This window comes from Chionomys nivalis, chromosome 4 (genome assembly GCF_950005125.1).
Source record: "Chionomys nivalis chromosome 4, mChiNiv1.1, whole genome shotgun sequence".
NCBI lineage: Eukaryota > Metazoa > Chordata > Mammalia > Rodentia > Cricetidae > Chionomys > Chionomys nivalis.
The window spans coordinates 113,064,528-113,092,207 of NC_080089.1; the positions used below are offsets into that span (position 1 = coordinate 113,064,528).

The 27,680-nt window shown below is 44.0% G+C and overlaps 1 protein-coding gene across 13 annotated transcripts in view; it reads right to left on the reverse strand.

Annotated features, from left to right (window-relative positions):
- Nucleotides 1-27,680, reverse strand: part of Rbms3 (RNA binding motif single stranded interacting protein 3) — a 780,532-nt gene that overhangs the window by 661,112 nt on the left and 91,740 nt on the right. For 6 of the 13 annotated variants that reach the window (XM_057766775.1, XM_057766777.1, XM_057766772.1 and 3 more), the window contains exon 1: nucleotides 14,190-14,777. The exons of the other annotated variants lie outside the window; for them this stretch is intronic. In XM_057766775.1, coding sequence (XP_057622758.1) covers nucleotides 14,190-14,264 — 75 coding nt within the window. In that variant the 5' untranslated portion in view covers nucleotides 14,265-14,777. Of the gene's footprint in view, nucleotides 1-14,189; nucleotides 14,778-27,680 lie in introns of those variants that run through there. 13 annotated transcript variants of the gene reach the window in all.

Sequence of the window (27,680 nt, forward strand, 5' to 3'; positions counted from 1 at the left end):
CGTGTTCTGAATTTAGTAAAAATTGAGCACAAGATAAGAAACGGATAATCACAGGAAAGGAAAGCTGAAATATGATCAGCTTCAGCCTGGTTTACCAAATTCCTCTTTCAACCTGCATGCTCACACAGTGACATTTCCTGATGTTGACCAAGAAATACCAAACAAGTTTGACAAGAATGATCAAAACCTTCAACTGCACATACTCCCAGACTAATCATTCTAAAAGATTTGGGGGATAAAATATGCCCTATGACAAAAAATATTTCAGTGGGACTGTGATTTAGCAAGAGGTGGTGCTACTTAATAGTGTCCTTGCCTGATGTTCACTTCAACTTAACATATGAGGTGGCAGATAGAGGACATCTATCCAGAACATGCTTAGAGCATGGTTGAAGTGGCTGTGAGATGGTCTCTTGGTCGTACTGGTAACCTAGAGACTCTGCTGAGTTCCAATACGGTGTCAAGAGGAGATGTGACGAGGGGTTCCTTTCAACCCAAAGTCATTTTCTCACTTACTGCCGGAGAATGTGGCCAGGACGTGACACAGTCTGTGAATGAGCAGCACACAACATGAGCACCTGTTTGGATCCCCAACACCCACATAAAAAACCAGGCTTACATCTGTAACACTAATTGGTGTTGATGGAGACAAACAGATTTCCAGAGCTCACTGGCCAGTCATTCTAGCCAATTAGTGAGCTCCAAGTTCAGTGAAGAGAAAATATAAAGGAAAAATAAAGGGGAGAGAGATTGAGGAAGTCAATTCATGGCCTTCACATACATGCACACACACATACAGGAACATGATTGCACATATAAACATACACACAAAAAATAAATATTTTAAATCAACAAAATATCCCTCACATGAGTTTAAGCACTGGCAGGAAAGTTAGGAATCCAATCAGCCACATAGTAAGAAGCTCATCAATGAAGCTAACATGATCAGAAAATCACCAATTTAAAATTCAGTAGTTAAATTCACATAAACATAGAGAATAGTGTTGAAGACTGAGGCATGGTGGCTCAGCCCTGGAATATCAACACTCAGGAAATGGAGGAAGGAAGAACACACGAGCTCAAGGTCATCCAGGGTTACGCAGAGCTTCAGAACAGACATGGATAAAAAATGAGATGGTGGGGAGAGAGATGGGTGGAAAGAGAGAGAGAGATGAAGAGGGGAGTGGGGAGATGAAGAGGGAGAGGCAAGAAGAGGGAACGAGAGAAGGAGGGGGGAAGAGATAATATCATTGAAGAGCAAGCCTGCATATCAATATTGGTTAATAAGCAGAGTTCTCTAATAACATGGTGGTGTGTTGAGAGATATTAGCTTCCCCATGATGTGGCTTGGATGGTTCACTAGGTATATAAACCATGCATTATTTTGCAATAGGAATCTTTCCTAAATGTTCAGGAATTATGAATATAGAAACTATATTTTCTATGAATGCTAATAATATCAATGCAATAAACAAATATGATAGAGAAAATGAAAAACACTACAAATAAAACTTAAGAGAGTCTACCTGGGGTAGAAAATTCAAAAGAAGTCCAACTCTGTTGTGGGATATTTGTACACTGAAGATGTATTGCTATGATTAATGTAACAAAAAATTGAACAGCCAATAGAGAGACAGGGAGTATAGACAGGAATTGGGGGCAGGGAAAGAACTCTGGAGAGAAGAAAAGTGTCACCAGCCAGATGCAGAGGAAGCAGGACATGCAGGAGGAGAGGCCACAAGCCACAGGGCAGGATGGAGATTTATAGAAATGGGTCAATTTAAGTTGTAAGAACTAGTTAGGAACGAACCTAAGCTATAGGCTGAGCTTTCATAAATAATAAGGCTCTGTGTCATTATTTGAGAGCTGGCTGACAGAGAAAGACTCATTACACAACTCAAAATTACATTTTGATTTAGCTTGTTTTCATATAATCCTCTATTGCTCTGGGTCATTGCTTTCATATATTCTAAGTGAGGCGGGTCTTTAATTTTCTAGAACAATCCCATTTGAAAGCAGGCCATGTTGTTTAATTTTTATTTTTAGTTTAGTGCGTGAGCACACATGCCTGTGTGTGCATCTGTCTCTATGCATCTGCCACACATGCATATAGAAGAGAAAAGAGAACTCTCAGGTGTTCAGTCTCTGGTTCTACCATGTAGGTTCCAGGGATTTAACTTAGGTCAGGCTTAGTGGCACGTGCCTTTACCCACTGCGTCATCTCACCAGACTCAAGACTCATCACTTTGGGTGTGTATTTAGATCCTCTTAGTTGCTTAATTTATCATATAGCTATTTTATATTTTACAGAATTCTATAAATTCTTCAAAATTCTACAAAACTATTATTGTTGGGGTAGGTGTGCGGCACAGATGAGACATACAAAACAAGATGGTTTAATTCATGCTGAAAACTCCATCAGTAGAACCTAAGTCTGCATCTGGTGTTACCATAGATCCTACAGAGACAATCAAGTACCACAATCTGTGATCTGAGCTCAGAGATTGTTCTCAGACTATCCAGGATATAAGCCTGAGCATCCCTCTACCGCATATGTATCAAGACATAAAGAGCCCAATCATGTTCAAAAAAGCAGAGGCACCTTTTCCACTGAGCACCAAAAAAACAGTCAGAAAATGTCAAACACCAGTTTCACTCTACCTTGAGGAAAAATTTGAAAAGCACACAAACGATAAAAAAAAAAAAAAAAAAAAAAAAAAATGACAATACAGGAAGGAACCAAAAGCTCAAAGACAAAATAAAGGAAGATTGTTCATAACAAAAGCCAAAAAAATCAAAGAAGACAAATCCACCTCAAAACTATGATTATTGGAGGAAGGAAGAAAAGGAAGAATGGATAGAAGAAATAGAGACTAAAACAGAATCAAAAGACTGAATGCAAGAAGAGCGATCCAGGCAAGTCAAGGCAATATACAGGATAGAATCGAAAAAGTGAGATCATGAGTGACAACCAGCCTGAGATAAAGGATGGAGAGGTGTGTACAGCATCCGGGACAGAAAGAAAAGAGTGGATCAATAACACCAATTACCAGCCTTTCTTGACCATATTGAGACCTGGTGATGGAGACATTGAGATGGTGACCTCGTTGGGCTCCACCCCTCTAAGATGTTCTTGTGCTAAGAATGCAGCAGGCACCATCACACACGGATCCTCCATTGTCTTGACTACTGAGCCCAGGACACATTAGCAGTTTTCAATTATCACTCCTGTATGGCTCACAGTTTCCACTTGTAACCTTGGTGCCACTACATGTCTGCAGCCTTTTAAATGACACCATGGTTTTGTTCTCCAAAGCAGATCTGTTCCATATATGACAACGGTGTTCCTTACAATTACACTCCAGGACACATATAGATTTATATGACTAAGTTACACACAGAACTGCCAGGAGATCTATTTAAAAAATGATTCTGGAAAACATTCTTTTATCCCAGGAAGACTTTCAGAGAGGTCCTCGTTGTGTACTGATGATGGTCCAGTCAAAACAAGAATGAGTGACAGAAGTCTGGAGCGATGGCTCAAGGGCAGAGTGCTTGTCACATAAATATGAAGATCAGAGTTCTGTCTCCAGAACCTGAACAAAGGAGATGAGCGTTTATGACACCAGTGCTGCCAGTGCTGGGGATATGGAGTCAGTTGGCTCCCTGGGGCTCCCTGGCCAGCCATCCTGGCCCACTTGGTAAAGGCCAGGACCAGTGAAAGTCTCTGCCACAACCAAAACAAGATGGATGGCACCTGAGCACTAAGATTTGATATTGCCCTCTGCCCTCTCTCTGTCTCTTTCTGTGTCTGTGTCTTTCTCTCTCTCTCTCTCTCTCTCTCTCTCTCTCTCTCTCTCTCTCTCTCTCTGTCTCTCTCTCTCTCTGTCTCTGTCTCTCTCTCTCTCTCTCTCTCACACACACACACACACACACACACACACACACGAGAATGACATTGCCAAACTTTGCAGCACATTGCAAACCAAAACAGATAGTCAACTGTCCACACCGGCATTTATTGCTTTGCCCACAAGACACCAAAAGCCTCAGCCCTGTGACTCCTTCACGTGTTTCAGTTTTTGCCCAAAGACGGCCTTCCTACTCATAAATGACCTCCCCGCTGCCAGGAAGCTCTCCTTGGTTGCATTTAGAAAGGAAAGCAGACATCGACTCCCAAAAAAGTTAGAGCAGATGAAGACCTGATTCTCTTCCCCTTCCAACTTTCCAGGTTCCTTTTCCTTGGTTTATCATGAGTCATCCACTAAGGAGAAGGTGTTGAATGCCCTCCCTCTTATTATGATTGGCAGCCACATGACAAAGTGCTCTGAAGATCACTGCTCTCACAGGACAAACACATATTACAAAATCATTAGGGGTTAACTAGAATGGATCTATCAGGAGGACTCTGAAAAGATGCTACCAAGAGTAACAGAGGGGCGAGCAGATCCCAAACTCTTGTGACATACTACAGTGTGTCTCAAAACATAAGAACACGTGATTGTTGTGACAGAAAGTAAAAAGTAAAACATCAGTCCCTGTCATTTTGGTAACAGTCACTTCTGTGCACCACGCATGGGCTGCAGGGGACAGATCTATGAGTTCCTAGGAATGCCTTGCTCATCTCCATTTCTGTCATCATTAGCTACAAAGAAAGTAAGAGACACCAAAAGATGCCTGTAACTCTTTTTAGGAGTAGAGTATGTGCTTGCATTTTATGTATGGATGAAATTTTATAATGTGATTTGTGGACCTACAGATGAAGCTCTGTGTGTAGCTAAAGGTCCTGTTTTTAAAGGAGCAGGTGAACCCCTATAAGAGAGTTCAGTGGGCAAATGCACTTGCCCATCAAGACTGTGCTGGGAACCTGCAGAGGAAGGAGAGAACCCATTCTGGAAAGTTGTACTCTGACATCTGGCACAGTATTCCACCACCACTACCATTGCCACTATACATACACAAATCAAGCATACACAAGACTTAGATTTTTTTAATTTAAAGACTAACCAGGGTAGTTAGGTCACTGTTTGAAGTAAAATGTCCCCCATTGGCTTATGTGCTTGAACACTTGGTCCCCAGATGGTAACATTTATGGAACCTTTAAGAGGTGGAGCCTCTAGAAGTGGATCGCTGGGCCCATGAGCCTTAAAGCTTTTCGGCCTGGCTCTACTTCCTGAACCTTTAAAATGGGGACTGCCAGCAGCTGTCTAAGGGATTCTATGTTCACTCCCTAGCACTAACAAAGAGTGGAACGACAGAGAAAGACAACACCAGGCTGTGGAGACAGGGAAAATAACAGCTTCATCCCTTTGGGAGGGGAGTAGCCACAGGCTTGTGTATTCTATAGGATCCTGGGGGCTTCCTCTTTCCCCTATTGATCCTGTCTAGATGCTCACTCCCAAGTCTTCCATGAAGTGTCTTCCAGGAACAAGAGCCCGTCGTCATGGGGAGGCTGCTTTTGCTTCCCTAGTCTACCCAGAGCTCTCTAATTCCCTCTGCCCTCTCTCTTTCCCGCTTCTTTCTTAGTCCTCACTGTGACATGATCATCCATCTTAGGATCCTAGAGTCATGTTTTTATGGCCAAGGTAGACAACATCCCTTCTTCAACTGTGAGCTAAAACGAACTGTTATTTTCTTCTGCTACGTGTTTTGCCACAGCAAGGAGAAAAATATAATAAATATGATTATGGAAAATTTTTCCCGCCAAAAGTAAGAGAAGAAGTCAATATCCAGGTGTGAGTATATTCATGAAGCAAGAGGAGGGGAGAGGGAAGGAGAGGGGAGAGAGAGACTAAAGAGAGAGAGAGAGAAAAGGAAAAGAAGGGAAAAGGGAGGGATAGAGAGAGAATAGCTTTGTCACAATAAATGGGAACTAGGGCCACTCACAAAAATACCGCGTGACAGAGAAAACTTGTAAACTCCTAAAATGGAGCTATAGACCAAGCATAAACTTTAGTGCCTTCTGCTTTTCATTCCATTTAGTCTGAAAATATTATGGCCTCAAAACAATTTGCAGGTTAACTTTTTTTAACTTTGCAAAACTACTGTATTCGGCGGGGGGCGGGGACATGTTCAAATTCACAAGAACGCATTAAGCAGGTGGCTTTGCTTGAGCTCAAATGTTTCCAAAGTAAAAGGACTACAATCTCTTTCAGTGTTGTAGGGATACTATCAGAATGTTCTTCTCAGAATCCCATACTTTATATTAAAAATGCAATATTCTAAAGCTAAGAGGGAAGCAGGCCATGTCTTAATTCTAACTGTGAAAGGAAGGTAAATTCTAGCAGGTGAAGAGATCCGGATGTGGACTGAAGCAAAGGCCTTCCCCCAATGGCTTTCTCCCTTCCTCTGGCTCCGAGTGTAAATATGCAATCATAAAAAGAAAAATAATAATTCATGTGCTAAATCACAGAAAACAACACATGGCTGCCAAAGATTAAATGGCAAATTATTTAAAATGGGTCATTATATGATATTTCATCTCATTAATTTAGCTTACTAGGATTTGGGAGAAAGAAGAATGGTCTCCAACAAGAAAATAAAAGCAAGACTCAACCGTCTCCAAAGAGGATTCTCAAGTGTTAATCATTAGGTTGATATGTCTTGAGGTGTCACTGTTTCCCCCCATAATCACGTTCTAAGTAACTATAGTATTTTGTCTTCATTTCCAAGGTTCCTTCCCATTCATAGGCTCAGGAATTTGCACATTTTGCAAAGCCCATTCAAAATATAATTCCATCTATCAATGGTGGTTTCTGCATTCACATTATCTCCCGTGTCCATTCACAAAATGAAGAGAATTTAGTATTTTCACATGGCAGTCTGGCCTTGTGCGTACCCATGTGTACCTCCACCACCTATAGAGAGGAAGCTATGGGGATGGGAGGTATCACATTCACTGCTGAAGCTTGGATAAGCACCAAACGAATCCACTCAGACAACTTCAACCACCACAGAAAAACCTGCTGTAGGAAAGACTAAATGATGCCTGTCATTTTGTCCCTTCCCTCTCTACTCACTCCCGAGGGATGGTTGTGTTCCTCTCAGTGTAAGGGATTCAGATGAGAAGGGCGCAGCGACAGTTACCAAATCCCCAGAGTCCACAAAGCAGCATTTGACTGCTTTATAGAAAGCATCAAAGAACCAAGCAAAAACTCATGAAAAGCACCAAATACAGGTCACCTTCCAATGCCACAGAACACCAAAGACCAAAGAAGACCCAGCTGTCTCCAAAGAGGATTCCCAAGTGTTAAATCAGGCAGGGGTCAGAGTGAATGAAACTGATCAACAAGCCAAGGCCCCAGAAAACAGAGCAGAGAAAGACCCAATGAGAAACAGGAGCTGCATCCATCTTCTTCATATTCGGTGTCTTGAGGAGAATGCCATATCCAACTGCAAAGCCACAGTCATATATCTGGCCCCAAATAGTATGTGTTTAATGAGTAACAAACATGATGGAAAATAAACAAAAAAATTCAGTGTGTACAAATTCTCTGCCAATGTCAACTTGAAAGCAAACCTAAAAGAGAAACATAAGCCAGCTCACCAGTGCCCACACCTCTTATTTTTCTTCTAGTTTTGATGTCTAATATCTGAAACCTGAAACCAAGTAGTCAATTCTATAGACCTTATCAAGGCCTTAAAAGCAACCACTAACTAACAATACATCTAACTTCTACCTTTTATAGTTTATGACATATTAAATAGTATATGTTATAGATAAGTTTATTTTTATCATTACTATTCATGTGTGTGTACATGCCCTTGTGTATATGTTTTGTGTGTGTGTTTAATGTATGAGACTTCAGGGCTGTGAACATGCACGTCAGGAGACAACCTTGACTCCCCATTTTCACCTCCCACCTCTCTTGAGACTGGCCTCTCTTTGCCACAGCATTGGTTAGACTAGCAAGCTTCTGGAGATTCTCTTATCTCCACCTCTCACCTTCCCCCCTAACCCTTTAGGAACACTGGGTTCACAGAGACTTGGTCCTGCCTCCCACCTTTCCATGGGTTCTGGGATTTGAACGTGGATCATCTTGCCCACTGAACCATCTCCCCAGCCTTCCTGTTAGTGTAATTTATTCTATAGAGCTACAATCTCTAATGACTAACTTTACCTCCCAAAGACTATAGAGAACCCATAGAACCTAGACTCATCTTTACAACACCAGTACTAGAGAAACAGGGACCTGTGTGTCGTTTTCTAATTTTTAGCATCATCAATGGGAATGTCACAGTCTTGCAAAGCCATCTCTTGCTATTTCCCATTATCTTTCAAAGCAAACACAGCTTCTCATCTTAGTATCTCTAAATTGTTGAACTTTATGATAGGCCAATGTTTCCTTTAGAGGTAAATCCCATGAAGGTTTTCTGATAAGATTTCCAAAGATTAAAGTAGACAAAAAATATGTAAGCAGAAAGATACGTAAAGATTATTTATAATATCAAGAAAGAACGTGAAGTTCGCCTTTGCTTTTGAATTTGTGTTTTGAGAGTCATTCTTAGCTTTCCTTTTACATAGCTGTCAGCCCCATTAAGTAGGTTTGTGTCTTCCAATTAAATGTCCCTCACTAGAGCATACACATGCATATTTTTTAAACAATTGTTAGCAACCATCTGTTTTTACTTCCAGAAAATACATATTTTTAAAACACAGCCAAAACAGTTCAATGTTTTCCCACTACTACAAAAATAGTAACACACATCCTGAAGACACATCCCTGCCTGTGGACGTCGTCCCTGTGGCTCTCCCCTCTGCCCCATCTGCGCTCCTGCTTGCAGCAGCTATAGCATAAAAACGTCTCTTCTCACATGCTTTGGATATTACACTAGTTAATCACATACAGCTGTGGTGTGAGAGACTGTTACAAAACAATTTCAGCGTGGTACTTGGAGCCAATTGTGGACAAACATCCACCATTTACTCTGAATAAAAAGTTTGACACTGAAAAAAAAAATGTTTCTTTTCAAAGGAAAGACCGATGTTTTCCAGATCTGGCAGGGACATCATCGTGGGTGAACCTTTGTCTCCTTCTCTGACAAAAGACTGGTAACATCAAGAGCGATTTGTGCAAAATCACATTAGTGCAAAGATGAAGCCTCCAAGAGTCCCTGAAGCCAGAAAGACCCTGGATGAACCTGCGACCCCTTTTCCTCTTTTGTGTCTCTCTCTGCAAAGTGTCCCTGTCCCAGCTCCCAAACAGCTTATTCGCTTGGATGGAAAAACCTCCTGTATAATTCTGTAATTTCTCCCCTAAATGGAGAGAAAATGAAAGGAAACTGCTCCAGAAAGGACTGTGAAGGAATAGAGATGCTGCTCCCTTTACGTTCTGAATCTAGAGAAAAAAATAAGAACTTTCTGGACAGTCTGGGGAGACATTTTTAGGGGATCAGAGCACATTCCAGAAAAGACAGCAAAACCTGCAGCAGGCTGCACACACCCCCACTGAGTCTAAGGACCTGCAGCAGCAAGAACCGAAGGGAGAGAGCAATTTCTTCTAGCTGGAATTCTTCCTCTTATTTAAAACAAATTAAAATTCTGTACACTTGAAAATCAGCCAAACAAGACTTATCATATCCTCATGTTCTCCTACAGGCACCCCGGCCGAAGCAAAGGAAAATACTTGGAACTGTACCTAAAATTGTGCAAATAATCCAAGACTGCAAATTTGTTTGTTGTTTTTGTTTTTGCTTTTTTGGGTGGTTGTTGTTTTAAGAAAACAAGTTTTGTATGTTTCAAGTTTTTAAAAGAAACCAGAACTTGGGAGTTTTCGGACAGTTTTCAAACAACTGGCAGGTTCCCAAGTCCAGCTATCAGTGCAAAGCCCAGGCAGGAAGTTCTAAGAAATCCCAGCCTTCCTCCCTCCTGCAGGATTGCCTTCCTGTGCCTGCCTGACAACTGGGTGAACCGTGATTTTGCTTTTGAAGGATCCGGATGTCCACAGTTTTAAAAATGCTCTATCCTTCAGAAGCTCCCTTTTCTTTGTCCGCTCCTCATCCCTCGTGTTCTCAAGCATATGATCTCTCTAGGACCAACAGCACCCCAGCTAGACTCTTAGCGAGAGGCTGCAGGCTGGGCTGCAAACCGTGGTGGTTCAAGCTAAAGTCAGGGCACAGTGGGTGAGACTCGGCCCTCATACCTGATCCTGCTTCAGTAAGGCTCAGAATGTCATCTGAATGGCACTAGCTAGAGGAACCCAGGAAGGACCTCTTAGTTTGAACCCCTCGTCGAGAGTTTTAGGGGGAACTGACCAGAGAGGGGGACAGTGTTCTGATTGCTGGGCTGGTAGAGGAAGTCTGCGAGTCAGGAAGGTTATAAAAGCAAGAATGGAGGCACCTGCTGGGGGTTCTTTCTAAAGTTTAAGAAACATGACTAAAGTTTTCCAAATATCTGGTAAGAGAGAAATATCCATTTCTCAACCACGATATCCAGGAATACCAAGCCACCAAGCAGTGAGTAAGCGTGCTGCCCTTCCCTGGTTTTTTCCTTTCAACTACTTTGTTGTCTGTTTGATGCTTTATTGCTGTTTTTCAAAAAATGGTCCTACTCAAAGTGCCTGAAATTCAAGGCAAAATATACCTGGAGTCTCAGAAGCCAACAACAACAAGGGGATTTTCTGAAAAATGTGGGGTTGCAAGAGTCAAATGCCATTTTGTACTTCACCAGTAAGATGATGCACACTTTTCAGCCTTCTCGGCTCTAGAACTGTGGACCGGTCTTTCTACCCTCTAAGCAGCAGATTGGTTTGAGAAACTTTAAAAATCGAGCCACAAGCCACATCACTCGCTTCAGTATTGTAACATGTCACTAAGTTTCTTCATTATGCCATGACAAAAAGCAATGCCCCTCCTTGAGACCATCTTCTGTAGAGAGGAGAAAAAGCATCAGTCCAACAGAGACTGAGCATCTGAAGACGGGAGCACAGCACAGCACAGCACTGCACAGCACAGCAATGCAATGCACAGCACTGCACAGCACAGCACAGCACTGCACAGTACAGCACAGCACTACACAGCACAGAACAGCAATGCAATGCACAGCACTGCACAGCACAGCACAACACAGCACTGCCACAAAACACAGCCCAGCATTCATGTCATTTAATTACACGCCGTTCTGTGCACGTCGGGCTGCTGCATAGTTACGATCTACTACCATTTAGGCTACATGCACGTTTCGTCTCCTATAAAGCATTTTAAGCCTCTAGAAAATAATTCTGGGAGATGAGAAACAGAAATAGCCTAATTCTATATTTTTGTTTTATTAAAGCAAAGAAAAAAGTTAAGTTCTTACATAACGGGAAAGGAGGAGAAAGTGGACCTACCTCTTCCTGCACTACAATATACATTTGAGAAAACAGAAGACTGGGCTTTAATCTTCAGAACATGAACTTCATTCTGTTTTCTCACGAGAAATTAAAAGTTGTGCCTAGCATTTCACTGTTTAAGTACAAAGCAAGAGCCAGGATTGTTTTTGTTTGTCTTACATTTTCTGAAAATTATACTAAACAGTGGTTTGGGTTCTTTAAGAATCCCCACAAGGATTCTCCTCCTACACACACACACACACACACACAGCCTTCTTGTATATCAGGAAGGAAAACCGCTTGATTTTCAGCCGCCTTTTAAGGCCTGATACCCCTGGAAGTGATTTTGATCAACCATAGGATTCTGTATCTATGAGCATTGTCTCCGTTAGTTGCGACGAGAAACCTAAGTTGCAGTTAGACAGCTGGAGAAGTGGACTTCCGTGGAGCCCATCTAGGCCCATCACATAAACATAAACAGCACGCCCTTCCCTTAACTGATTACGAATTCCATCGGAGAGAGGTATGTGTGAAAAGGGTACAGGTCATGCGGAAGCTGAGCGCATTGCCCTCCACACTCCTGACAGTGCTTCCTCAGATTGGGTGAACTCTGTCAGAAAGTCCCCACGTGCTCAAATAGAACTGCACGCTGGTAGTTCCTCTGAATCCAACCTTTCACATCTCCAGCTTCCTAGGATGTCATTAACGTCTGTCATTCCACAGGAACCAGAAAAATACGTGACAACTGCACCGCCGTGCTGAGGTTGGACAACATAAGAGTCAATATGACCACCCCAACAGCCGAAGTCACTGACCTGACAATCCCTCCTGGCCCTGAGCTGATTACCTAAATCTCAGTTTGGGATGCCTAATGGAGCTAACTTCTTAAAAATGTTCCAGATGCCCATGGCTTGGGCTGATTGGAGAGTAACAAGACCCAGAGATGCTGCCAGAGTCCACGGGGCACTAAAGCCACACAGGATCCACCAAAAGACTTAAAAACCTCTCAGTTTTTCTCCAGGCTCCATTCATCCATCACTACTGCACTCTTTCTTCCCTGTTCGTTCTCTCTCTCTCTCTCTCTCTCTCTCTCTCTCTCTCTCTCTCCCTCCCTCCCTCCCTCCCTCCCTCTATCTCCTAGGGTGGCTCACTTGGCAGCCTGAATGTTTAACTCTACACATTATTCCTTCCTCCTTGCCAGTCATAGGTTAGAGGCAATCTAGGAGAAAAGCAAAACAAAACAAAAACCCCAACTCTTCCACTCACTTCAGTCAAAAACTTTCTCTTGTGGTTGCACACAGCATTGGAAACCAGAACCAGCACAAAGCACGATTTGGGAAACATTTGGAAAAATTTAGCCCGATGAGTAAAAGGTTTGGAATGCTTGACATTTTTCAGGCAACCCCTGGGCTTATTGTTTTTGCTTCTTTGGGGGAGAAAAACACCTGCAAATATTTTCTTTTTTAAACTTTCCCAAACCATTTCTTTAAGGAAAGTAGCAGGGCAGCATTCTCTATCCAGTTCCCCAAAGAGTTAATACTCAGGACACCAGGAAGGAGGGTTGGTCTAGTTAAGCAGCAGTGGCAGCCCAAACTAAGTGGGCACAAAGGCAAAAAAGCAACGTGAGTCGACCTTGGAGGAGCAAAAGCTTAGAGCAATCGAAAAAGGAAAAAAAAAAAGATGAAAAAATAAACGTCAGCCTTGAAAATGCACTCCTGAGAGACTGTTGTTCAGTTTGGTTCTCAAATGGGCATTGTCTGATGAGACCGAATAAATGGGAGATAGCCATAGCATGAATTACCAAGCCCTGGTGGTCATGCCAACAAGCCCAGTGACAGCACACATCGCTCAGACATGCCTTGCTCACTCTTGCATGTGTACTTACTAAGAAGACGGAGGGGGGGGGGTTAGTGAATGCAATACGAAATCAGACTGTCCGTGTACTTCAGGTGAGTATAGCACAAACATTTTACCCCCCTTCTCAAGTCCAATCGAATTGACAAATTGGAGAATTGATTTCTCACCTAACAGTCTTTCATGCATTAACTGAAGGGTAAGAGTTCAGCGTTGGCACTGCCCTCTGCTCAGTTTTGTGGGCTTGCCTCTGGGCCCCTAACGATCACTTAAGCACATGTTCGGACAAAGCCCAAAGTCTTTAACCAATTCAAGTTCAAATATTATCAGTTACATTCCATGCCTTTTTCAATACTCCGATGGCAGCTAAAGGGATAGGCGTAGGGTGGGGGTAGGGGGCCAGTCTAAAAGTATAGACCCTGTATCCTAAGCTTCTACATCTTTTAGCCCATAGCATCTCAGTCATCCTTCACATAAAATAAAGACAGCCAAAGCAAAAAATATACTCAGCAAACTCTGAGGGACTTTGGTGGGTGCCCTGGAACCTCCCCAGGCCCTTCTTCATGCTGTGCTAGGCCATGAAAAGTTTAAGTGCCCCCCCCCCGGAGTGTTTTCTGTAAGGAAGGGGGGCAAGGGGAGGCACCCAAATCTTTGAGATTCGCACACAAAGAACAGCTTACTAGAAAAGCTCCTGAAATCGTATTCGTGTCCCTGAGAATGTCTGCTGGAACCTCTTTTCTAAAAATCCCAGCTCACCTGCAAAAGACTTTCCCGCTGACTAGCATTTCTGCTGCTAAATAACAAAAGAACACTCCATTGAAAGTACCCTGTCTTTAAAGGGAAAGCCACACTCCGGGTTCCCTCTCCCTTCTTCCTCTGCCTTGTTAACTCCATTCCTACTGTTAGTAATTTGAAAGCGGTCAGCAGAGGGGATAGGGGCGAGGGTGAGGGAAGGGTCCACTTGCCATGCCCCCGAGGAGCACCAGACACCACGCTGCCTTCAGAAGCTCGCGGGTCCAGCCATACCTTGGTTTGGAGGTACTGGGGGCAGTAGTACGTGTACTGGGGGTACATTTGTGGCTGATCCAGGCGTTTGCCCATGTAGCTGGGATCTTTATCTCCGAGGCAGGAAACTGAATAACAGGGTATATGATGCCCCAGGCGAGCTTCTTCCTCTTAATCCACTGTTCCCGGCAGTCTGGGTGACTGATGAGGCTTCCAAGACTCCGCCGCTCACTAGTTCCAACACCGTAAGGAATTTAAAACAACTGGAAAACCAAGGCAAAGCAAAACAAAAGAACCAAAAGAAAAGAGAAAAAGAAGAAAAACCAGATTGGGGCTGAGGTTCGCAGAGAAACCCCCAGACAGCTTCCCCTGTTCTTGGCTGCTTGCTTTCTTCCCGGCTGCCCGGTCCAGTCCGGAGGAAGCAGTTTGTTCTCTAACCAGCTTGTCTCTAGTGGTGTCAATCGCAGGCGCTTGTAAAGGCGAAGGAGGAGGGAAAAAAAAAAAAAAAAAAAAAAAATCCTTTAGCACAACTCGGAACCCGTGCAGTACAGCTTTTGGTGTCTTGTGTCTCTTTCCCACCTTGGAAAAAGAAATTGTAATAAAAGGAGAAAAGAAACAATGGACAAAAAGGGAAAAGAAAAGAAAGGAAAAAAACTGGGGGGGGGGGGGCAAAAAGAAAAAGAAAAAAAATAAAGAAAAGAAAAAGAAACCCGTGCAGGCTTAGTTGCTGCTGTCTGGTTCCCAGAGTGACATGGTGTGTTCGGGCTGGCCTTGCCCCCTCTCATTCACTTCCCCTCCTTCCAGCCAGTGGGTGGAACCGAGAGAGCCTCTCCAGGGAGCCGCGGACGCAGTCCAGAAGGCTGCAGTATTTCCTCCAAGAGGGAAAAAAAGAAGAAGAAAAAAAAGAAGAAAGAGAGAGAGAAAGAAAGAAAGAAAAAGGCTGATGCTACCCCTCTGCTTGCTATCTGGAACAGCAGAGTGAGTGGCGCCTGCAGCCGAGCCCCGGGTGGAACCGAACCCAAGCTGCCCTTGCAGTGCCTGGGTGGGGCACGGCCCAGCCCTCCCTGCCCTGCACCGACAGGGGCTCCCAAGCTCCCAAGCTGCCTTCTCCTTTTCAATCGCCAAGTTCCCAGAGGTGAGGCATGGTATTGTTGAACAAAACAAACCCTGCGGGGGGGGGGGGGGTCCACAGGGAGGAAGGGAAAAATTATATATATATACATATATGTGTGTATATATATATTCTCGGACACACACACACATGCCAGTCTTTCCAGTTAAGATGGGGAAAAGTGTGTTCAAGGCTTTTTCACAACCTCTTAACACACTAAAAGCCAAAGGAACCCAAGACCTAAAGATGAAACCAACATTTCGCCTTCTAGAGGACACTGAGGATGCTCAAGAGCGGAGAAAAAGTAGAAAAAGTTGCCGTTCTTAGTTGGGTACTTCTGTGGGGAAGCCATGTCCCACCTCAGCAAGGGAGTGGGCTTAACTCTCAAAAGTGTTTTGTGACTTATCCATCTGCTAAAAAATAAAAATCAAAGTGATCCTTATGTTTATTCGCTTATTAGTGAATAAAATCGTCCTCTCCCTTTTTTTCTCTCTCTCTGGATGATTTTGTGAGCTTTATAAATATTACAGAAAAAAAAAGAACAAAAACTCATAATTACTTGTCAGAGTTTTCCCCCCGCCAGTAATAATATTCTGACACGTCTATCGGCTGCTATATTATAATACAGACTGTTTCAGAGAAGATATATTTCCTTAAAGGGTCTCTCTGCAAGGCGGCGGCGTGGCTAAAATTAGCTGTGCCAGCTGTGTTTTGCTGGCAGTGCTCACGCATGCCCGGAGCGTGGGCAGCCAGCCTCTGCGCGCCTCCCCATTCCACCAAGTCGGCTGAGCACTCCAGCCGTCCTTTCAGATAAAAGACGCCTAGTACAAAGACAGTTTTCTCTCAGAGACCAATGGTCAAAATACAATCCTTACGATGCTACCCCTGTGTAAGCTCGGACGCTCGTGGGGCAACAGCCTGGGCTCCGGGAAGCTGCGCTCTGAAATGTGTGTACCAGCAGACAGAAAGACTCTCTCTCTCTCTCTCTCTCTCTCTCTCTCTCTCTCTCTCTCTCTCTCTCTCTCTCTCTCTCTCTCTCTCTCTCTCCTTTCTCCTTCCCTCCCCTATTTTTTCTTTTCTTTTCTTTTTTAAAGTCAGGCTCTTGGGTACCCCAACCTGTACTTGAACTTGCTATGAAACAGAACAACTTTCAACTTCTGATCTTCCAGTTCCCGAGCCGTGAGGCATGGATCAGTGTACCAGGTTTGTGTGAGCACTGGTGCTTGAACCCAGGACCCTGCGCATGCTAGGCAAACACTCTACCAACCAAACAAGCTGTCTCCTGATATCAAATGTCAGAAGAAAGGAATGTAAGTTGGGGTGCAGGCATAGGAAACCCGAGGGCAATATAATGGAGAAAAATCCATGTTTTAAAGCTGGGAGATTCTGGGCTCGGTTGTCCCATCCATAAAATGGTGAAAGATATTAGCTGAAGCTGGCATCAATCAAATTGGCACCAATTGCAATTTCTCGTGGCCACATCTCCCTGCTCAATGAAGTCTAGAATCTAGAGAAGTTATCAAGACCCTGTGGATCTCATCAGTCCTTAATTCCTGCTAAGGGTTCGATTGTAAAGTCTTCTCTTCACCCTGACAGGCCTCCTCTGAGTCCCATTACACAGCGATTCTGTTGGTAACATGATCTCCGGTTATCTATCCCTGTCGGCTCTTCCTGTGGACACACCCCTGCAAGCAGCTTTCCCTAAACCCTCTCTCCCCAAGGTGCAGTTTGTTCTCCCTGAGAGAGGGCTCACTGGCTGCATCCCTCCCATGACCACGTAAACTCAGAACAGCAGGTCATATCCTACACAGCCCTAAAAACCAATGGGGAGTCAGACACAGAGCACGTGCCCTGGACAGCCTTGAAGGACAAAACATTTTAAATATGATAAACAATTTCCCTCAACTCGTGGCATGCTTGTGGAGTATTTCATTCTTTTAAAAACATTTGGAAATGATGCTTATGTATAGTGTCTGTGGATGGACGTGTGTGTAGAGGTCAGGACACGACTTTTGAGAGTTCTCTTCCCTCTAATGTGTGAATCCCTTGGACTGAACTCAGATGTTCAGATGCAGTGGCAAGCACCCTTAACCACTGAGTCATCTTGCCAGCCTTATCCTTCACTCGCCATCCTTGGTCAGGCGTTGACATTGGCACAGACACAGGGGTCAAAACAAGGTTCTTTTTTCAGGGCACAGATCCCAGTGGAGGGAGTAAGAAATGCATGAGGTCAGAGGCCAGGAGGTTGTGAGGAGACGAAAAGCAAGGAAACAGAGTCACTGGGATTCTACTCGAAAAGACTCATTAAGAAAATGCTCCTCTGAAAGGAACCTTTAGGTCAAAGTCAGCATCTGATCTAAGTCCTGGCATTTGTTGCCATTGGAGTATTTAGCGTTCAAAGCCTTGACTGGCAGGCAGTCTACCGATAGTCCAGTCCTGTCTCCTTCCTCTACTGTCTTCATGTACCTCAACTTCTGCACTCATAAAATGTTGCTAGCCACTTTTTATAGTTTGTATGAGGGTCAGCTAAGATAACCACCTAGAGAATTTGGGAACTTTAATGGGTCCTATCTGTGTCATTATCTAATGACTGTATCTGGGGAAAGTAAGCCAGCAGAGGAAACGACCGACGTAGAAAGCTTTCAACATCTTGAGACTGTGTTGGTGTCAGCCCCAAGGCTACCATGAAGCAGCAAAGACCCAACCATGAGGCTGGAGAGGGAATCTCCAGCTAAGTCACTGTAGGTTTGGTGTGATGGTCGAGGCGTCAGCTCGACAGGGCCCAGAATGACACAGGAGACTATGAACTTCTGGACGTGTCTGAGAGGGATTCTCAAAGCTAGGTGAATTGAGGTGGAAAGACCCAACCTAATGTGGATGTCTCCAGGGCACTAGCTTTGCTCCTGGACTGAATAGAAAGGAGGGTGAGCCATTCACCTCTCTCTGCTTCCTAGATAAAGACACAAAGTGACTGTCAGTCCCCTCATTCTCCCTGCGTGATGCCCTGCCTGATGGGCTGAACCTCAAACCACGAACTAAGCAAACCCTTTCTTTTCCATTGTGTTCCTGCACAGCTGTTGTGCTGCAAGGAGGAAAGAGAGGAAAATGCTCACTGAGGACTCGCCCTGGACAGCTAAGCTGCTAACGGCAAGCAAGGCAGTGGAAGTCCATCCAGACCTCCTGACCCGAGAGTCAGACATCTTCTGCATGAGGATAGTATCATCCCCCAGGACCCACTGAGTTCCTTCAGACCCCAAGACCAGTAAGAGCAGCACCAAGACCTCCTTCACCAGTTCTGATCAAGGAAATTGGTATTCTCCTATGAACTCCTGGCTCTGGAGATTCCCTGAAGGAAATATTGTCTTATTTACCAACAAAAGGCTAAATAAATAACTTCTTAGTCAAAGCAATAGCCTACTTCTATAGAAGGTTCTCAGCATGGGTCTAGGCTTTCAGCAATTTCTACACAAATTGCTACATTCGGAAACACTATTCTGTTTTATTGGATTATTGTAATGTTCTGGGCATTGATGGTGATTAGCCTCAGGATCCTCATTGCACTGTTAAGGCTTTCCCTAAGTAATGCGAAGTGGATTCCTAAGAGTTGTAAAATCCACGTTGTCACTTAGGCACACACACCTCTTAGTCGCAGCAGTAGGTGCAACCATTTAGGAGGCAAGCCCTCCCTACCAGAAATAGTTTCTTACGTTTCTGGTCTGCTGAAGTAGCAGGCACTTTCCATTCAAATGACAGCGAAGGCAGGAGGCACCTGGGTTGAGTCTCTCTCTTAATCAGGAGCCTGCTGTGCCCTGGCTCCTAATAAACCAAGAATCCCAAGATAACAAAGAGCAGGAGAGGGCATGGGTGCTCCAGGTTTGTGAGCTGTTCAGCTTGGCAGGAGGGAGCCCCACTGAAGAGAAGCTCTGCCTCCTAAGATGGCCTGGCTGCCGCAGCAGACACACCATGCACATGTGGAGTGGTAGGGCCCTGAGTGCCAGAGGAGTAAAGAAAATGCCCATGGTCTGTCTTCACCCTATCCCTCGAAAGAAAACCTGGGTTCTCTCACGGAGCGACTTAACTGTTTTTCAGTTATACAGACTGTAGTAGCTAAGTTTCATTGCCAACCTGAGACAGACTTTGGAGTCACAGACGAAACCCTTCGGTATGTCAGTGGCAGAGTTTCTCAATTAGGTTAATGGGACGGGGTCTAGGGATGAATTGAAGGGAGGTTAGGTACAGCTAAGGACCCGCATTCATCTCCCCACCTCTGCTTCCTGACTGTGAAGACAATGTGACCAGCTGCCTCGCGATCTTGCCGTAGCGCCGGCTCTCCATGGCGGGCAGTATTCTCAAATCCTGATCTGAAACACCTTCTTCCCTTGAGTTGCTTTTCTCAAGGATTTTGTCAAAGCTGCAAATACACAGACTTGGCCAAACAGAGAAAAAAGTCAAGGCAAAGGAGCTGCTACTCTATCATCGAGAACATTCATGATGTTGAGTTATTCTTTTATTTATAAAGATTTATTTTATTTTATAGCTATCTGCCCCCCCTCCCCCGTTTGTGTGTGTGTGTGTTGAAGGGGAATGTGTATGCCAGATGTATGCAGTGCTCAGAAAGACCAGCAGAGGGCGTCAGATCCCCTAGAACTTGAGTTACAATCAGGTGGTTGTGAGCCACTGTGTAGGAGGTGGGAATTGCAAGGACTCTGCCAGAGTAAGCGCAACTGTTGAGCCATTTCCCCACCAATGAACATTACTAATGGCAGCAAAGTTCTTACTAAATAATCCAGAACACTGACCTAAATATTATCTACCTGGTCCTCAGATAGACTTCATAATTCCATATCTGCCAAATTTCAGGCATTCATAAATGATTTTTTTTCATATCTGAGAAACAAGTTGAAATGCATTACCCAGTACTATTCACAACTGCTCAGACTTTTCCTGAGATGCACACTTTATCACAGTGTTAAGTGAGGAGCATCCCCCAAAGCTCATGCCCACTTCACTTCTGCTGTCCTTGTGCAAAGCCTTCTCTTCTAGCCTCTCTACATATTCCGCCATCACACTTAATGCACACGCAGATCTCCTTGCTGCTATAGTTACCAAGGCTTGAACTTCCCTGCACGACTGAACGTAACGCTGTCGGCTGAACAGCAATGGATGCTTATACAGGGAGACCAGTGATTTGCACCCAAGCTTCCCGCTGCCAGAGTCTGCTGCTCGTTCCCTGGTGGAAGCATTTACAGTGGTGATAGGAAGGACACATCCGGGAAGTCTGGAGACAGCGATTTTGGAAAGCTGCCTGGGATGACCACTGACTGTTCCTAAACAAACTGCTAAGCAGGTGAGATGGCTCAGCTGGTAAGGGTGCTTGCTGCCAAACCTGACGACCTGGGTTCAATCTCAAGAGCCACGTGGTAGAAAGAGAGAACCACATCCTACAAGCTGTAACTCGCACACACGCATCGTGGCATGACCCTCCCCCCAGCAGACAAATGCGTAGAATACAATCTGAGTCATGGCATACTATTGAAGACGGATACCTGTTACCAAGGAATATTCCAGGCTACTGTGGTTAATCCAGTACCTTTGCATGGTCACATGACTTGAGCACATCTTTTTCTATTGTTCTTTTGTAGACATTTATCCCTTTAATCCCTAAGCTCCACAGGCAGGCAATTCACCTACTTTATTCACTTTATATTACCAATCAGAATAGTTCATGAGATTTAATACACATGTTTATTAAGTGAAGGAACTAGCCAAGAGAGGAGGAGAAGTACGAGGAAACAATGAAGCAGAGGAGAAGGAGGAAGCAGAGGGGGAAGAGGAGGAGGAAGAAGAAGGCAGAGACAACCACATAGTTGGCCAGGTGGGAAACAGCTTTCTCAAATAAATGTCAGCTTTTTTTTTTTTTATTGAGTTTTCAGCTTCCGGTTGCCAATAGCTAAACAGGTTTGGTTGATATAGCTAGATTTAATTTGGTTGGGTTGATTTTTAACCCAAGGGTGGGGGGAAGGCCAGACTGACAGAATTCAGACTGAAAGACTACTAGGTGAAATTACCAGGTAAAATACAGGCTCTCTGGTAAGTCAGTAAATAGATCACATATTCTTTTAAGCATAAGTATAGCCTCAATACTACACAGGATAGTCCTGCGAACTATTTGGACACTATTTAGAAAGATGACTCATTACTTAGATTCTGATTCTTCTGGGTATTCTGCTTTTGTTTTCTCAGCCTGGCAACTGTACTCCTAACCCACCCAGAGCCATGGGATCAGGCCTTGCAGGTTTGGCAGAATGCATATTTCAGGTCAAGTAGCAATGGCTAATATTTCCAATTACTTTTATGCTTCAAATTGGAGCTACAAAATATGTCCCCAAGTTAATTTTCCCTAAAGATTTCCCAAGAAACACTATGCCCCTGACAATAAGTCTAAATAGTATTCCCAGTGGTGTGTGTTATTGTCTACCTTTAAGATGGTTGTTTCCTCTTAGCATAAAGGGATTTCTGTTCTGTTCCTCATAAAATCTTAAACATAACCAAGTACTATTCGAAATGGCTGTGTGAAGTCCCCCATCCTTTAAGGTACTAAAGACATGCCTGACACACAGGATGGAGGGTGTAAGTTCAGTTCCTAGAGTGCATGTAACGAAAAGTCGTGCACAGAGAACCTGACTTGTAATTCTGGTGCTGGGGAGGCGGAGACAGGTGGAACCCTGGGGCTCCCCGGCAAGCCAGCTTAGCCTACTTCTCAAGTTCCAGAATAGTGAGACCCTATCTCCAAAAAACCAGCACCTGAGTAATGAACATACAGTTGTATTCTGCTTTCTACACACACACACACACACCAGGCACCCACACACACAGAGGAGCATGAAATAAGCACACAATAAGAAGGTCCAATTAAGAAGCACCAAACCAAGGTACAAAAGAAGAGAGAAATGGCACAGTTGTCACCTGTAAGGCATGCCGAAAGCAAATGCTAATTGTCAGAACTTGCCCAGCCACGGTCAGCCAGTGTAAAGCTAAACCTTATGAGTACATCAGCACCTTCACAATTTCATGACTCTTATGCCGAAACCATGAAGCTTGTTGTCCTGAAAGTTGGCTTTGCACACTGCATTTTTCTAATCATTTAGATTGTCACTTATAACACTATCATCTGAAACCAACCTTAGAAAATAAAACACATTCCTTCTCCATAAATAGTCTGAAAAGTGCGGGTCACAAATACGCATCATTTTCTAATTTGTCTTCATTTCCATCGGCCCACTTCTGGGGGAGAAAATAGGCGAATTGATTTGTGTTCTGATTGCAATAGAAAAAGAAAACCACAAAGCCCTGCCAAGGAAAACATGGCACTTCCGATAGTAGAGAAGAATCCCTTGTCTTTGTCTTGCCTCCCTGGCTCACTCTTGTCTGTTCTTCACCCTGTGACCTACACCATCTTCCTGACCGCCAGGGAAGGTATCTCAGTGTTAAAAAATCAAAACATAACAACAAACCTCCAGAAGAAACCACACAGCACCTCACCCCTAGGAACTGGCCGTGGTGAGATGGACTCTGGTTAGTCTCAGCTTTTCTAACATACGAAGCATGGGAGTATTTAACCATTGTGGGCCACACTCTGACCTCCATGATGCCCAGTGGTAGGATATACTCACTGCTAAACTAAGATAAACCTGCTTTGTGAGGTCTCTGGGAGTGATCTGGCATCCCTAGGGCTCAGTAGGAGTAACCCCATCGCACCTGGATGTGAGAACCCCAAAGAAATGATTCCCTTCATCTTTGTACTGGGAGAACGGGACTCCAATGGTTTTTCCCTCTAGAAATAGCATCCTCTTTTGCGGCGTGTGTGTGTATGTATGTGTGTGTATGTGCGTGTGTGTGCATGTCCCTGTGCACTTGTGAAGTTCATCAGGTGTCCTAGCACTCTCCACCATATTTGAAACAATGTCTGTCAATGAACCTGGGATTGGGCTGGCAGGCAGCAATCCCAGAAATCCCCCTGTCTCTTACTTCCCAGTACTGGATTCATGGGAGCATCAATGCCTGGCTTTCTCTGGGTGCCCTGGGGATCTGAACTCAGGTCCTCAGGCTTGTTCAGTGAGCGGCTCTTACTTACCCAGAAAACCATACCCCTGGCTACATATAGCACACTCTTGAGTGTCTCTGGGGATGGACATAGGTGAGGCTGATGCTCGAGGAAGGACCTTGCAACCAGCTCACTGCTGGCAGCCTCTATTCCCATCATTCTCACCAGAGACCTCAGGATGCTGAACCCTTCTCTTATTTTACAGTCATGAGACATAATTATTGCTTTTTCCTTAAGGAACTTTATGACCAAAGGTAGAGAGAGAGAGACTGACTATTTAGTGAGGCCTCTAAATGCTAAGAGCATAGACCAATAGTGGTCACATAGAGATTTGTTGTTGATCTATAGAATCTTCAATTTCAGCAATTTAACCCTGAAAAGCTTAACCACTCTGAGGACAGTTATTTAGGATGAAGTGTAACTCAGCACCTATTTCATTCTCTACTACGACTTTCGGTCCTTTAGAAAAACAGCTTCCCCATAAAAACATGTACAAGGCTGCTTGTTCTATAGGGCTAGTAAAACTAGGAGGTAATTAGTTCAAACTACACCTCGAAACAACAGGAACGTGTTTTCCCCTAGTTTGTAGAGCTCTGGGTTAATTTAAACTAATCGTTTCTCTCTTTCCCCCTGTGAGAGATAAACTTTAGTGTTCAGAAAGTGCCAAGAAAAAAAGAAATGCAAAGAGGTGGAGAAATCTGATCAGTAAATACATGCTGACGCTCAGACTGGCTTCAGGGGTGGAGCTCAGAGGGCACCACTTTGGATAGACTCTGCTTATCATGAAAGGACTCCTGGGAAGGTCTGGCGATGGAGAAACTAGTGGGGAGCATAAACCTACCCATCTACTGTCAGAGATGGATAAGGAATGACATGGGGGGCATGAGAGATAAAACTGAAGCAGTGGGTGGCTTGCTCTCCTTTGCGAGCCATGACTGTATCCGGTATGTCGGTTAATTTTGCCTTATCCCTTCCAGCCTTGGTGACTAAGGTTCCCTGCCCTCAGCCTTTGTAGGCGGAGAGAATCCCAAGGTACCAGAACACATTTCTTTTTCTTTTAATGCCAAGTAAGATTCCTGCATTGCTTGTGTCTTTCTATGTCTTGTGGGAAGGGTAGCTGAGAGGGTCTCAGGATTAGTCACGTGACCAACAACCCATCACAGGAAGCGTTCTAGATCATCCTTGCTGACTTTCCAGGAAAATAGTTTGACACACAGGGGTTTCACAGGAAGAGTTCTAGAGCATCCTTGCTGACTTTCCAGGAAGGAAACCTGACACACAGGGGTCTCACGGGAAGTTCTAGAGCATTTTTGTTGACTTTCCAAAAAGGAAGCCTGACACACACAGGTCTTGCAGGAAGAGTTCTAGAGCATCCTTGCTGACTTTCCAGGAAGAAAGCTTGACACACAGGGGTCTCACAGGAAGAGTTCTAGAGCATCCTTGCTGACTTTCTGGGAAGGAGGTCTGACACACATGGGAACCCAGAGATATCCCTTCTCCTAAAGGCAGGACTTAGCCAAAGAGACATCTAGCCCAGAGAACCCTCTGTCTTATTATTCACATGGGCTCTAAACACTGATATTTTCATCCAATAAAAAGAAAACTTATCAAAAGGAATGGTTTGCCTGATGGCATCCCAGGTCCCTGCCTGATGGAGATGGGTGACTGCTGCTCAGGCTTATTACTAATTAGCTCTTACAACTTACATTAACCCATAATTCTTAATTGTGTTTAACAATGTGTCTGTCAAAAGCATCCATAACCTTCAGTACAAGGGGCATGGGTAGGAGAGATGGGCAGATTTCTGGAGCTCACTGCCTAGACAGTCTAGCCAATTGGTGACCTTCATTTTAATGAGAGACCCTGTCTCAAAAACAAATATGAAGAGCAACTGAGGAAGACCAACTTCTATTGTGATCTCAGGTCTCTACATGCTCTTTCTCTATTTCTCTCTCTTCTTCTTTCTCACACACACAAACACACTCATACACTCTCTCTCACACACACACTTCCTCTCCCCCCCACACACACACAATACACACACACACACACACACAGAGTTACTATCTATGTGAAATTACAAATGTTACCAAGGACAGGGAAAGTAGATGGATCCCACAGTAAAATGCCCCTCATGCTGTATATCTGACATGTATGACCTGTCTGATATGTCTGACATGATGTCTGATATGTCTGACATCTCTGACATGACTTTGTCACATGGTACCTTTTGAAGACCTGTCTAATTCCAGCATACTTCTGTTTGCCACAAACTCAAAACATTTGCCTATATTCTTGATAAGGGAATAATACTTGCCTCAAGGTCACTCAGTTACTCCATCAGCTGGTAGTAAAAGAACCCATCTACTAAACCAGGTAAGAATCGTGGTTCAGTGGATTCGCTTTGGGGAAACTCTTTGTCAGTCTCAGTCCAGCCACTTATTTGTCACTCCACGTCCTTGCTTAGAGGAGGTGACGTGGAAACACTGAAGCTCTCTGTGCAGAAACATTTCTTTCCTCAAAGAGCACGGAGTCCCCCAAGGCCTCAATATTATTTATTTTCCAGTGAAGAGATGTGAACTTGATACCAGTTTCACTTTTCCTTTGGCATTTTAAAGGTCTGCTTTTGGGGGGACTCCTGGAACTGAGATGCTGACCACTGGCCTCAACGGTTCTAGTGGTCCCTTCCCTAGCATACAAGAAGGGCCTGCTGGCATGCTCCTGACTTCATTTCCACCTGGGTAATTGCATTCTGTTGACTTGCAACTTTCTCACCCGGTACAGTTTCTGGGATGGAATGCCTTCTTGATGCTGGGTTGCCTGGCTTGCCCTTTAAAATGGGAATAGTTGACACATTGCATTATGGATGGGATGACCTGCAGAGCCAGGCGCAAAGGTTTTCTTCTACGAGTACCAATTCTAACCTGGGAACAGGATATAGATTTGTTCCCAATTATTTTTAAATGAATATAAAGATTAATCTTTCAAAAATGTAGAGAAAATGACAGTGAAATCATAAATACAAACCAGGAGGAAATAAGGAAATCCTCTTTCACTAAAGTCAGGCTGTTGTGTGGTCTCCGGGCACTCTGGGACCTGGAAGTGCTTCCAGATTTTACTTTTGACAATAGGGATAAATAATTCACATGTACAAAGTCATCTTTGTCCTTCACACACAGATGCACACACACACGTGTATGCACAAATATACACACTATGCATACACAGATGCTCACACATAAATACACATATGCATGCACACACTATGCATACCCATGTGTACACATGCATGTGCTTATTTGTACACACAGACATTTGCATACATATAGACAAATATATACAAAGAACAATGTATGTGCACATATGCATACATATATACAGAAACATAATTAGATACATACACACACACATGAACACACTCATACATAAAGATCATATGCACATGTGTACTTGTAAACACACACATGTATAATATACATTATATATGCACATATACACACATGCATATGCCTATACACTTAAACCACATGTAGACCTAAAGACAGACCTACACATATGAAAATACACACATATATACATGTATGCATGCACAGATGTACATACACACTCAAACACAGATACATACACATGCATACATGTATGCATGCACAAGCACTCAAACACAGATACACACATATATGTATACATGCACACACACCTATACAAAGCATAGCTAGAATCACTTCTCTTACTTCTCTGAGACTCCTTCTTGGTTTCCCATGAAACCTCATTAGACCATCCCTAGGCAAACTCCTTTGTAGCAACTAACTCTTTAATGTCAATGTGTTTATCTCCTTACCAAAGTAGTATTGAATAGGAGTCCTAACCATGCTGCACCCCAGCAGGCAACAGTTACTCAGCAAATGATACTCAACCTCTCCCAACCTCTGTCCCCTAAAATGGTACTCCTAGAGACCTCCAGTCACGAGAATAGCCCATAGTGCCTCTCTCTCTCTGTCACCTCCATGGAGTTACAAGAGAGTGGAGAGCCGCTTTGCTTAGACGGCTCTAGCTCAAACATAAGCTACCTGTCATTCAAACCTGTCCCCTGACCTTCCTTGGAATGAAGCTTCCCGACATGTGAGGCAGTTGTGCAAGAGTGACCTGCAGTGCAAGGCACTTGTGTCAAGGCAACAGCTGAGAGTGGCAGACAGGAGTGAGTGTGTAAGCCAACACTGCCAGAATTCACTTCTCCTTTCGCAGGGCAGTCTCCGTGAACACAAAATGCCAGCTCTCTCTCCACAGCTGTCTCTCACTT